We start from the raw sequence: 12,780 nt of genomic DNA on the forward strand, positions 1-12,780 counted from the left end.
ACCCAGAAACGAAATTCATTGTATACATTTGTATATACATACGTATGTATGTATGTGTGTGTATACCTTCCGGAGAAACAATTTTTTTGGAACCGAGCTGAATTCTTGGAAACTAGCGCAATCAAATCTTTATAAGTGACTATCAGTGCAGATATTCAGCATTTAAGCATCATATATGTATACGAAGAAGTCTACATAGCCTTAGGCTATATAATGACTTGATAATCCAAAATATGAATTATTCTCTCTCCGACTCAGTGGCAAATCGGTCAGTTTCAGTCTAAAATTTTAATAATGAAGCTGCATAAATTAATCGTCGGCTTTTTGCTGTTTGTACTCGTTCAGTTGAATTCAAATAAATGTGTTGGTCATAGAACGAGACCAGGATATTGCAAGGACCATACAGGACAACCAATTCGTTGTAACTGACCGAGAATCTACCACACCTAAAGTTGTACAAAAAAAGAAAGAAAGAAGAAAATTTCGAAAATTTCAAAGTAACAGCAGAAGGATTTAATAAAATCATGTTTTAATACTCAACTTAAAATGCTTATTATTATCTTATTTCTTATTAATGGAGGTGTAGATATTGCCACACAGAACCGGAATTCATGGTATACATTTGTATATACGTTTATACCTTCCGGTGAAACAATTTTTGTGGAAGCGAGCTGAATTCTTGGAAACTAGCGCAATCAAATCTTTATAAGTGACTATCAGTGCAGATATTCATAAACGAAAAAGTCTACATAGCTTAGGCTATATAATGACTTGATAATCCAAAATATGAATTATTCTCTCTCCGACTCAGTGGCAAATCGGTCAGTTTCAGTCTAAAATTTTAATAATGAAGCTGCATAAATTAGTCGTCGGCTTTTTGCTGTTTGTACTCGTTCAGTTGAATCCAAATAAACGTGTTGTTCTTCAAACGAGACCAGGATATCCCATGGACCATACAGGACAACCAATTCGTTGTAACTGACCGAGAATCTACCACACCTAAAGTTGTACAAAAAAAAGAAAGAAAGAAGAAAATTTCGAAAATTTCAAAGTAACAGCAGAAGGATTTAATAAAATCATGTTTTAATACTCAACTTAAAATGCTTATTATTTTATATTTCTTTTTAATGGAGGTGTAGATATTGCCACACAGAACCGGAATTCATGTTATACATTTGTATATATGTATGTACATATATACCTTCCGGAGAAACAATTTTTTTGGAACCGAGCTGAATTCTTGGAAACTAGCGCAATCAAATCTTTATAAGTGACTATCAGTGCAGATATTCAGCATTCAAGCATCATATACATAGCTTAGGCTATATAATGACTTGATAATCCAAAATATGAATTATTCTCTGTCCGACTCAGTAACAAAACGGTCAGTTTCAGTCTAAAATTTTAATAATGAAGCTGCATAAATTAATCGTCGGCTTTTTGCTGTTTGTACTCGTTCAGTTGAATTCAAATAAATGTGTTGGTCATAGAACGAGACCAGGATATTGCAAGGACCATACAGGACAACCAATTCGTTGTAACTGACCGAGAATCTACCACACCTAAAGTTGTACAAAAAAAGAAAGAAAGAAGAAAATTTCGAAAATTTCAAAGTAACAGCAGAAGGATTTAATAAAATCATGGAGAAGCAATTCGTCAGGAAAGGCCCAGATCTACCACACCTAAAGTTGTACAAGAAAAGAAAGAAAGAAGAAAATTTCGAAAATGTCAAAGTAACAGCAGAAGGATTTTCAGTGACAAAACGGTCAGTGTCAGTCTAAAATTTTAATAATGAAGCTGCATAAATTAATCTTCTGCTTTTTGCTTTTATTACTCGTTCAGTTGAATTCAAATAAATGTGTTTCTTCAGCTCAAGGAATAGCTCACCTGAGATCCGGGCATTACGTGAATCATAGAGGAGAAGTAATTCGTCAGGAAAGGCCCAGATCTACCACACCTAAAGTTGTACAAAAAAAGAAAGAAAGAAGAAAATTTCGAAAATATCAGAGTAACAGCAGAAGGATTTAATAAAATCATGTTTTAATACTCAACTTAAAATGCTTATTATTTTATATTTCTTTTTAATGGAGGTGTAGATATTGCCACACAGAACCGGAATTCATGGTATACATTTGTATATACATACGTATATACCTTCCGGTGAAACAATTTTTGGGGAACCGAGCTGAATTCTTGGAAACTAGCGCAATCAAATCTTTATAAGTGACTATCAGTGCAGATATTCAACATTCAAGCATCATATATGTATACGAAGAAGTCTACATAGCTTAGGCTATATAATGACTTGATAATCCAAAATATGAATTATTCTCTCTCCGACTCAGTGGCAAATCGGTCTAAAATTTTAATAATGAAGCTGAATAAATTAATCGTTGGCTTTTTGCTGTCTGTACTTGTTCAGTTGAATTCAAATAAATGTGTTTCTTCAGCTTCAAAAATGGCTGCAACGATCCCCGGGCATTACGTGAATCATAGAGGAGAAGCAATTCGTCAGGAATGGCCCAGATCTACCACACCTAAAGTTGTACAAAAAAAAGAAAGAAAGAAGAAAAATTCGAAAATATCAAAGTAACAGCAGAAGGATTTAATAAAATCATGTTTTAATACTCAACTTAAAATGCTTATTGTTTTATATTTCATTTTGGGTGTATATATTTCGTCCAGATACAGAATTGGTGGTGTACATTTGTATATACGGATATTCCTTTCAGAAAGTAAATTTTTGGGGAACCCATGGTTCCCATAGCCTCTTCTGGTACAACATAATGATGTCAGTTGTGTACAATTGTTATTATTGAGTTTGTTTTTGGACTTTTCCCTCTCTTAAGTTGTTAGAATCGATTTCATTCCCAATAATTTACCTTCAGGACCCGCTCTGATATAAATAAATACTTCTTTCGCAGTCGTGACGGAAGTTTGGAGAGACGAAACTATGAAATTTCTCTTTCTTTAAATGGTAGTAAAGTTAGTTTGTAATTATTTATGTCTAGATTAAATAATTGAAATCAGTTTCCTTTACGTATCCTGGCTGCTTCTACTTCCGTCAATCGAAATGTTTCTCTAGTTGTTATAAATATTTAATTCAACCAAAACAACTGGCATTTATTTTGACTTTTATTATGTTGTGTTGTTATCCTATGGCTCTAAGGTCAATGTCAATTACCATTACCCAACGCACCAAAGCATTAGCTGATAAGGTAAAGGAAATAAACGATTGCGATTGCGTGTGCAAATTGTGTGTTTGAAATTGATAAGCAATTTAACCCGTACTCACGCATTTTGCACACGAGCAAAGATAAGGCCCAGAACAAAAAACTTTACAACTTGTACACAATTTTGCACTCGTTATTTTTCTTGGCTCCTTCTATATATACATAAGTGGAGAGAGCTGCAGATAGGTCAACAGTTGTGCATAACAAACAAGTGGAAAACTTACTTTAAATTCAAGTACAGAGTCAAGTATACAAAATGGGCTGCAAAGGTTGTGGAACAAGTAAGTTGGAAGCATAACAAGTACATACAATAATCGATAATAATCTATAATTACTTTGAATTCCATTAGATTGCCAGTGCACAGCACAGAAATGCGGAGCAGGATGTGCCTGCAACAAGGATTGCAATTGCGTGTGCAAGAACGGACCAAAGGACCAATGCTGCAGCAACAACTAATCAATAAATATTCCATCAAAATATATGTTGGCTAATATGCAATAAAAACTTTATGTACCGTTTGAATTACTAAAACTATATATCTCTTTGATATCCTATTCATTAACTTAACGGATTTTGAAGTCAGAACAGAACAATCCAAATTGCATCCGATTTTGGTTTCTATAACAATTCCATACTTTTGTGAGGTCACCTTGGAACCTTGGCGGATTATCGGGGAGTAAAATGATGGAAATTTACCCTTAATGTTGATATGGAACGAATGGTTTTCCCTCAAAACGGCTGATTTTCTTCCTCTGCATGATCCGCCACTGAATTAGAAAAACAAGAATCGAAAAGTTATTTTAAATGGGTTTTACCACAAGACGGCGATGAAATTAGCTTGGATGACGGTCACGATGCAGTGTCCTGAACCGCTGGCGCACTTAATACTGAACGCATCGCTCATCAGCTTTTCCAAAGCATTTTCCGTGATACTTCTTAATGTCCATAGAAGCAGGAGTTCTTTATAAACAATGTGTGCGAACTATATTTGGCAGTAACTTTGTGGTGGGATCAGGATATTGATCCAAATATTGCTGGCATCTTCCACACTATTCGGATTTTGATTGCTGCTCTTCTTGGTGAAATTTTTCCATATTTTTTAAGCGATGGTTCCATGTCCAGGGTTTTTCGTTCTAATTGCTGTTTCTATCCTCATTTTGTTCTATCTTTAATCTAAATATAAGGAGAATCAGTAATCTTTTATTTATTATTGGGAGTCCCATGTGTCACCTCGATAATTATCGCTTGTTATCGGCATTGCATAATAATTAGGATTGCCAAACAGTTTTTGTCTTTGAAAGAGTTGCTACCTGTTGTGTGGTTTTTGATTTGACAGGATTGCCACAGAGGCGTAAGAAGCAATGAATAGACGAAATTAAATGAAAGTTAACCTCGAAAAAGCTGTCGTCCGTGCTTAAAAAGTGAAAAGTAGTCTAAATTCGAAATCTTTATAAGATTTCCGTATTCGGTACGTATGTGTGTAAGAGAAGGAACAACAATTTTAATCAAATTCGAAGCAGGTAGATAATTTTATTGGAAACATCATGTACACACTCAGCAAAGGGCGGAGCAAAGTCGTCAACCAGACGCGTCGAGGATTGCCTCAGAATATCGAAACATTCGAGAGCATAAAGAAGGAGGTCGTCAACAGATCTGGTAGCTTCCAAGTAAACAGTTCCGAGGAACCAAGCAACATACCCCGTCCTGTTTTTCAAAAGCCAAAAGGAGTTCCAGCTCCAAAGTTAGTTGAAGATGATGTGGCCATGACGCCGCAGCACGAGGAGATCGTAGAATATGTTAGTGACTCCTGGAACGAGTTGGTTGCTGAAAATGCCAACATTTCGTTGTCACTGTCGCAAAGCTCCACAGACAACCCTGTGGAGATGCTAAAGGCCGATCCCATTCAGAATATTGCCAACGGATCGGGGGGACGGCGTCGAACCCACCGCCGTCGTGTGGGTAGAGCCACCTAGTGCGGAATTGGAAGATTTCAAGCCCTTCGACTTAGACGACTTTTTGAGTCAGCGCATATTCAACAACCTTACCCAGAATCTTTAAGCGAAACTTCCGCTTCCCTTCCCTGGTTAGTTTGGAACGCTTGCTTTCATTTCCTCAAAACTTTTATCATGTTTTCCTTCTTAATATTTGCAGTCTTCGGAATCGGAACACAGATGTGATATATACTTTACCTACTAGTCTGAAGAATATCAACCTTAAGTAAGTCGATCGATTTGTGTCTTTCAATATTTCAGATTTAAACATCATTCAATAATCTTTCAGAGCACAGTAACGCGGGGATACAGGCAAAGCCAAAACTTAATTCAGTCATTTTTTCAATTGTATTTTATTGTTGTTAAAGAAGGCTTGTACATTTAGGAACCAATTATGTTTATAAATACTGATTATTATTAGAAAATCTTATGAATAAACTGATCATCAGATGAATATACCCAAGCTGGCGTCTACGTCATCACATAAGTTATTTATAATTATAGCTGATGAGTCAGTTTAAAGCACACCGCAAACTTCTCAACTCGTTCTATGCAAAACTAGATACATACATACATACGTCATTCTTTGTATACAAAAAATTATAGCAACGTCCTCTCCTGATAAGGCAACCGTGTGCAAGAATCAACCAATTGGAATTGCGTGTGCAAAATTTGTTTAAAAAAGATAAGAGTTTGACCCGTCCAACGTTTGAAACTTATCTGTTTTGCACACGAACTGATAAGGCCAGAGAACAACAATTTTTCTGCCTTAAAACTTGTGCAATTTTGCACTCGTTATTCGCGTTCTCTTTCGATGGATATAAGCAGTATATAAAGAACGAGAGCTGCAGATAGGTCAACAGTTTTGTACGAAACAATCAAGTGGATAACTTTCTAATTTCAATTCAAACACAAATTGAGCATCAAAATGGTTTGCAAGGGCTGTGGAACAAGTAAGTTAAAACGAAAAACTCATTAAAAAAATCGATAATAATCTATAATTTTTTTCGTATATTTGTTAGATTGCCAGTGCACAGCACAGAAATGCGGAGCAGGATGTGCCTGCAACAAGGATTGCAATTGCGTGTGCAAGAACGGAGCAAAGGACCAATGCTGCAGCAACAAATAACTAAAATCAACTAAGATTATCCAATTTTAATAAATGTTCGTAAATTGATTGGCATGTGAAAGAAACCCAACTTTATTTTTATATATTCTTGCTGAAAGTCGTACAAATAATACGATGTAAGATGAACAAGGATCAAGGATGGCCATATAGTGGCTTTCTTGGCTCTTCACCGGCAAAGAGGGCGCACTTCTTGCCGATGTACGGGGGAAAGGGGGAAGAAAGGGTTGCGATCTCGAGCACTCATTAAAAACAAACATTTTTTTCTTACCCGTCCCTCACTCTACCGACGACGATCGCTTGATAGACCCAAAAAAGGTCGAAAATCTAAAATCTCTGGCTCCCAAGTGAAGTTTCCATGGCCACCCTTGGTTTAAATATTCTTAAACTAGCTCTAAAAAAGTGTACAACTAAGCTTTTAAACTCTGATGGGACACAGAGAGAGCTGCAGGCAAATACTAATGATTTTTAAAATAAATACAGATGCATTTTTTTTTGGTCCCCAAAGTCCACCAGGTCATGATGGATTCCTCTGGAATTTCTCTCAAAATTCCGACTAGTAATAGAGATAACTTCATTGTTAATCAAATGAGGCTGAACATTCTCGTTTTTAATTAAGAAGTCCATTAATTTATATTTCAAAATATAATAATGGGCCAACATACAAAAAGAAGTGTCACACGAAGTGAAATAAAATTGATTTGTGACAAAAATTTCCAAATTTAACTGTATAAATGTATTTTTTGTCTGGGTGTTGTCTGTTCTTTCTTATCATGTGTTGTTCAGATCGGAAGGTTATATTATTTCCATAGAAAGAACCCAATCAAAAGTTTTGTTTATAAAATAAGCTCAAATGTGTTGAACCCTGCTCAAAATACAAAATCAATATTTATCCTTGAGCTTAGAGAAAGATACAAAGTATATTGATTTTTATCCAAACCAACTTTGACTACACTTTGTCAAGGAATTGTGTGATATCAGATGGAATCATTTTTTTGAGGAATGTTTTCCATTTGAAAAGGGATACATTTTGGTTTTTCTACCTCAATCACTTAAGATGGCAAGCAACCTAAAGATGAAATTTATTTCAAGTTACAGACAAGAAAAACACCTTAGAGTTTTGTAAATGTATAAATAGTTTTCCAGTAGAAACTGTGAGTGAAACACACGGGAGTGGATGAGCTGAAGAGCCATCAGCTGGCAGAAGGGCACTCAAAGCCGCAAACCGCAGTCTTTAAAAGTGCAACTCTGAAGAGTGAATGTGCAAGCAATGTGCATGTCTGAGTGCTGTGTGTGGCAAGGCTCCACGACAATCACCTGGATCCTTGTCTTAAGTTTCTTCTCGGGGTGTTCACACACATACACAGACACACGCACACTGTCTGACAGGTAAACAGATTGGCATTAAGTTGACGGAAACGGAAACTGCCAGCCTGCCTGTCAATTGAAATCCAAAGAGTACATTAAGCGATACTAATTGCGTTTGATAGTTTCAATTTGAATGCCAGCGTAATGGACCAAGTTATCTATGTATTGTTGCAATGACAGCTACTAACAGCTGAGCTAGCTGCCTCCTCTTTTCGGATTTTGGCTTAGCTGTATGCGCTGTATAACAAAAAAAAAATTAAAAAAAAGAAATCAATTTCAAGGTTTTTAATGGACATTAAGCGGCGGAAATGGAAATCGCGCCTGGTAAAATGGTTTTATTTGCGCCAAGTCATCAAAGTTAATTTGTATGAGGAGGAAATTCGAGTTCAAATGTTTTTACAGCTATTTCCTGTACAAAAGCAGTCAAAATGCCACGTATTCACATTTGCCTTGCCATTTTTGCTTTAGCCTTGTTTAGTTTTGTTGTATTTCGTTACGTTTCACTTCGTTTCGTTTCGTTTCTAGGCGGAAGTTTGTGTCACGGCATTTGTTAGATTCATGCTGATAAAGCGACATGTTTCACCAAAAACTTACACTCGAATATATTAAGTATAGAATTGCTCATAAACCAATGCATAGGAATGCAAGTCAGCCCACAAAGTGGGTCACGCAAAGCGTTTTAAGTCTAGCTCTCACCACACGTGGCGTATACGCGATTTAAATTTTACTGTAACGGCTTTTAAGTCCCAAAAACGCAAAAACAGTTAATTACGGCATTAAGTTTTCATGTGTCAGGGCGGAAACAACTGCAATGCGGCGGCCACTTCGTTCTGGGACTTTCTCACCCGTTTTTGCCCCTTGTCATGGTTAGCAAGTAGCAAGTAGTCAGCATCATGGCATCACTTATGCATAAGAACATTTTATCTCCTTTGCTAGCCACTCTCTTATGCCGAACATGTGTACCCTATACCAAACACATGAGAAAGAGAAGAGGATTTTGTCCAAAATCATGGAAATAGTTGAACTTCAAAGAATTTTCTATAGAACATCCTCTTAGCAGTTGCTGTTAGTTGTCTTTGCCTTTTCAAATGATAGACAATCATAATGCGAACTATGAACTTTTAGTAGTCACTGTTTAGTGCTGACAAAATCAAAAGGGCAAAGAGTTTCGTTAAGTGAAAATATTCTTTAGTAGTCTCCTTGTTTGCAAACGGAGTTTATAGGGTATCTCAACAAATATTAATATACTTTAGACGCAATTTTTTGTTGTGCTTTCTTTTCTTTGTGGCAGTTGCACGAAGCGTTTTCCCCGGGCGAAGTTTCTGTATGCTTGCCACGCTTGTCTCTGGGCATGTGACCAAGTGGAATCAAAATCAAATGAAATCATCACATAGTCAGGTGGCAAAAACTTTGCCATAAATTAATGAAATTTCATGCCCATGCCCGTGCCTCTGTCTATGCCCCTGGCCATGCCCACAACCTACAATGCTTTCTTTTTGTCCTTGTCCTGTGCGCAAATATGCTTAATAATTTATTACATTTTGTTTGGCTAAGCGCTTCAAGAAGAACTTTACTGAACTTTTTAACATAAATTAACAGATTAGTTGGCTGGCTGGCGTCGCGCCGAAAAGAAGACTACAAAAAGTGTTGCCAACTTTTAGCACCTGCCAAAAAACAAAAAAACCCAAAAAATATTCAACTACAATACAATGTGCCAGCTGTTTCAACTGTATTCTACGTTAATTTTCATCTCCCATGGAAAACTTTTAACCGGCACGCACTAAAAATGATTGTGGCCACTATAAATCTTTGGCTACTTTTCGACTTTTTTCGGTTTTTGTTGTGCAATTTGCACGTCTGCCTTTTTTTTTTTTTAGAATTCACAATGGGATAGCCATGGGCTTAGTGGCAATTGGTCTCCAGTTGAGTGCTGAAACAATTTGTTTGTCCAAGCAAATATGTCAAGCTTATATGCTATATAACATCGTAGAGGCTTTTAGAGTCGCAAGGATTTTTCTACTTTAAGTTAATTAAAGAAAATCAATTGTTTTCTTTTGAGATTCGTTTGCTCATCAGTCTGAACTACGCCCCTGGTTCTTAGTTTTACCATGGGGGGGACGTGACCTGTAAAGTTTCTCACATTGACCATTGAATATTTATATGTTTTATGTTTCATTTATAATGCTCATCGGCCTGACGGCACGGCGGCCGGAATGCCCCTGACAATTTTTAAAGAGCCAAACAGTTTTTAAATTATTTTCGGCAGGGAATGGACAGTTGCGCTTTAAATCGATGACAAATGTTCAAAATGATTTTGGTAGGAGGAGGTACCTGATATAACCAACACGCGCACAGTGTTGTTCCCAAGTGCGTAATCAGACGTCAGGCTGACATATGTCTGGCATGGCGTTTATCAATTGCTAGAACGACAAATTTAACACGAAACTCATTTTGGTTTGTCGTTTTCGTTTTTCATTTTTCGATTTGTTACCACTGATTTCCCCAAGCACTTTAAAAGCCATGACATACAGCTAGTAGGAGGGGAAAGGATGAGAGGGATAGAACACATAACTTTCACCGGCTAAACACATTAGGGTGGAACATCCTGCGCTTTGTAACTAACGGCCGGAAGTCCTGACCCAACTCATGACATCTCAGGCACAACTGACCTGCCCTTTGTTGACAGCAATTTCATATGCACGAATGCACCATTAGACAATGTGACACATACCAAAGACAAAGGAAAGGAATGAAATGGTATGGGACCGAACCCTTCCTACCTCGCTCCCTCCACCCTCCATACTCCACACATTAACTCACTTCCTCACTGACCTATTGAGACAGCCTGCAGACTGTCACTTAAGCAAACAAACAAAATTACAGTTTTGTTTTTGTTGACCATTAGGATTTATTATCAAAGTTACATGCAGTTGGCCAAGAGATGAGTACGAGATGTGCTCATGTTATAATGTTGTTAATTAAACGAGCATGGTCAGCCACCATTCCAAACTGTCCATCTGTCAGGTGCAAATGACCACAAAAATAAAAATTAAATGCGAAATAAAATTAACAAAAAAACAAAAGGAAAAACCAGAACCACAAATGTCACCGACAATTTCAGGGCATACTTTTAGTCATCGTTTGGTTGAACCCAGAAAAACAATTAGAAAAGTAATTTTAACTTTTAACTGCTATTAATCAAATATCTACATATAATTTTAACAATTTTAATCAACATATTGTAACATGATTAACATTTAATAGTTGATCTTTCGTTTCTTGAGTTCTTTAAGGCCCAAAAGACAATGCCAAATACTTTTTAGGATGGGTAGTCATGCATCCAGGTTTGTATATGGGATACTATTCGGAATTAAAGAGGTTATTGAAAAATTTCCAATACATACCAACAAAGAGTGTCCCTCCCACCGCCCTCTACATTCACTTGGGGGCGTTAGCTACCCATTGAGTTGAGTTTGTACGTGTTACTGAAGTTTGCCCGTCATTCTCATTAGCTAATACGGACACGTGCCCAAATCAATTTGACCACGTTCCACGCAAGTCAACTTTAAAAAAGAAAAAATAATAATAATAATCATACGACGCGTTGGCCAATGGCAATCAAATCAGAATGCTTTTGATATAAAAATCACACTCACCCACAGTAGCTATCCGCATGCCATTGGAATGGCGTGGCATGTTTTAATAAGGACTGACACAAACACACATACAGTGCTTCTAACTCAGAAGTCAAGTCATGCAGCAGCTTGAGTTGGTTAAGTATAATGCAACTTATTTAACCCCCTCCTATTCACACTCCCCTCTAGTTTCTTGGTTTTTTGTCTTTCTTCTGCACTCAGCTGATGTTTATCTATGGCAGTGCTTGCCAAGCGCTCTGATAAGTGCACTTCATGATGTTCAAATTATATGGCTGCCATCAGCATTACATATACAACACAAACAAACACACACACACAGCCATGTGCACATTGTTGCATAGACTATTAAACACGCTTGGTAAAGGAGATGAAAATGCATTTTTAATGCAGCGCAAATGTGGCAAGTGGGTTTTAGATAGTACAACTTTTTGCCACGACTTTATTGAAATAGAGAATTCTTTTAGAAACAAACTTAATGAAAGTTTTTCCATCCAACTAATTAGTCAAAAGGAGCCAAAATAATAAATAACAAAAAACTTGAAAGACTTTACAGAAAACATATAACATTTTTTTTTACCTGATCCTTATTTGAGGATTCATTTTCTTCGTTCTATTGGGACCATTAAGACGGCAAGTCTTTTAGTTTTCGCTGTTGATTGGATAAGCAAAAACAACAGAGAAAAGTACATTTGAAACGGGGTTAACCACTTCTGACAGATGGAAGGAGTAACCAACCAGTAACCACTTACTCCAGTTCCCCATTTGCATGCAATGAAATTTGTTGGCCTCATTTGTGCAAGTCAAGTTAGTTTTCGTTGTTTTTTTTTTTTTTTTTGGCATTTTTGGCTCAACTCTAATCAGGCACATGTGGCACGTATATACACATCGGAGAAGCAGGATGCCAGGATGCAATGAAACAAAGCCAAAATCGTTGCAATTTGGCTTGTATCAACAACAATTGTTCAGTAGCATCGACAGTAAAAAGCAAATAAGCCCCAAAGACCAGCATCACTAGAGAGAGCAGAGTTAGATCAACCAATACGAACGAAATCAAACCCAAGTTGAGGCAAAAACAAACTCACAGTCCTGAAACACGATGCCCATGCCAAATGAACAGCAACCAAGATGAGAAGCAAAAACAAAAAATTTAACCGATATGACTTTCTTTTTAATACCCTAACTAAAGTAAGTTCATCGAAAGTTGCCTGAGCTATGTGTGGATTTGAGTGTTAGGAAGAACTTCCATTTGTAATCTCCTGTATCTTAGATTTTAGTCAATTATATTGTTAGGATTTGCCAACTGATTCAAGTTGTTTTTAGTTCAGTTTTGCTTATAACAGGCCACAGAATATTAGCTTATCTATGAGAGATCTTTGATGTCCTTGAAAATGATTGAAAAATCGGA

General features: G+C 36.8%; 2 protein-coding genes and 1 long non-coding RNA gene across 4 annotated transcripts; all 3 read left to right on the top strand.

Annotated features, from left to right (window-relative positions):
* The first annotated feature begins 3,489 nt into the window (after positions 1 to 3,489).
* On the top strand, positions 3,490 to 3,770 carry LOC137585716 (metallothionein-2-like). Its single transcript, XM_068301618.1, has 2 exons — positions 3,490 to 3,514; positions 3,584 to 3,770. Exons 1-2 carry the CDS (start codon positions 3,490 to 3,492, stop codon positions 3,688 to 3,690), a joined length of 132 nt encoding a protein of 43 aa, XP_068157719.1. The 3' UTR covers positions 3,691 to 3,770.
* A 794-nt stretch (positions 3,771 to 4,564) lies between these two features.
* Positions 4,565 to 5,688, top strand: LOC137585290 (uncharacterized). Of its 2 annotated transcripts, none has more exons than XR_011033538.1 (4): positions 4,565 to 4,702; positions 4,755 to 5,317; positions 5,386 to 5,451; positions 5,515 to 5,688. It is a non-coding gene; the product is annotated as an uncharacterized lncRNA (long non-coding RNA). The 2 variants fall into 2 exon arrangements; XR_011033539.1 differs by having other exon boundaries at positions 4,596 to 4,702; positions 4,752 to 5,317.
* A 345-nt stretch (positions 5,689 to 6,033) lies between these two features.
* LOC137585107 (metallothionein-2) lies at positions 6,034 to 6,419 on the top strand. Its single transcript, XM_068300757.1, has 2 exons — positions 6,034 to 6,178; positions 6,248 to 6,419. The coding sequence occupies exons 1-2, from the start codon at positions 6,154 to 6,156 to the stop codon at positions 6,352 to 6,354; spliced, it is 132 nt and encodes a 43-aa protein (XP_068156858.1). The 5' UTR covers positions 6,034 to 6,153; the 3' UTR covers positions 6,355 to 6,419.
* The last annotated feature ends 6,361 nt before the right edge of the window (positions 6,420 to 12,780 follow it).

The sequence above is a fragment of the Drosophila tropicalis genome, unplaced genomic scaffold (assembly GCF_018151085.1).
Source record: "Drosophila tropicalis isolate 14030-0801.00 unplaced genomic scaffold, ASM1815108v1 contig_878, whole genome shotgun sequence".
NCBI classification, from domain to species: Eukaryota; Metazoa; Arthropoda; class Insecta; order Diptera; family Drosophilidae; genus Drosophila; species Drosophila tropicalis.

Coding starts and splice junctions, on each gene's coding strand:
- LOC137585716 (XM_068301618.1), top strand. CDS start 3,490: ATGGGCTGCAAAGGTTGTGGAACAA. Junction 3,515..3,583: donor CTGCAAAGGTTGTGGAACAA/GTAAGTTGGAAG, acceptor GAATTCCATTAG/ATTGCCAGTGCACAGCACAG.
- LOC137585107 (XM_068300757.1), top strand. CDS start 6,154: ATGGTTTGCAAGGGCTGTGGAACAA. Junction 6,179..6,247: donor TTGCAAGGGCTGTGGAACAA/GTAAGTTAAAAC, acceptor TATATTTGTTAG/ATTGCCAGTGCACAGCACAG.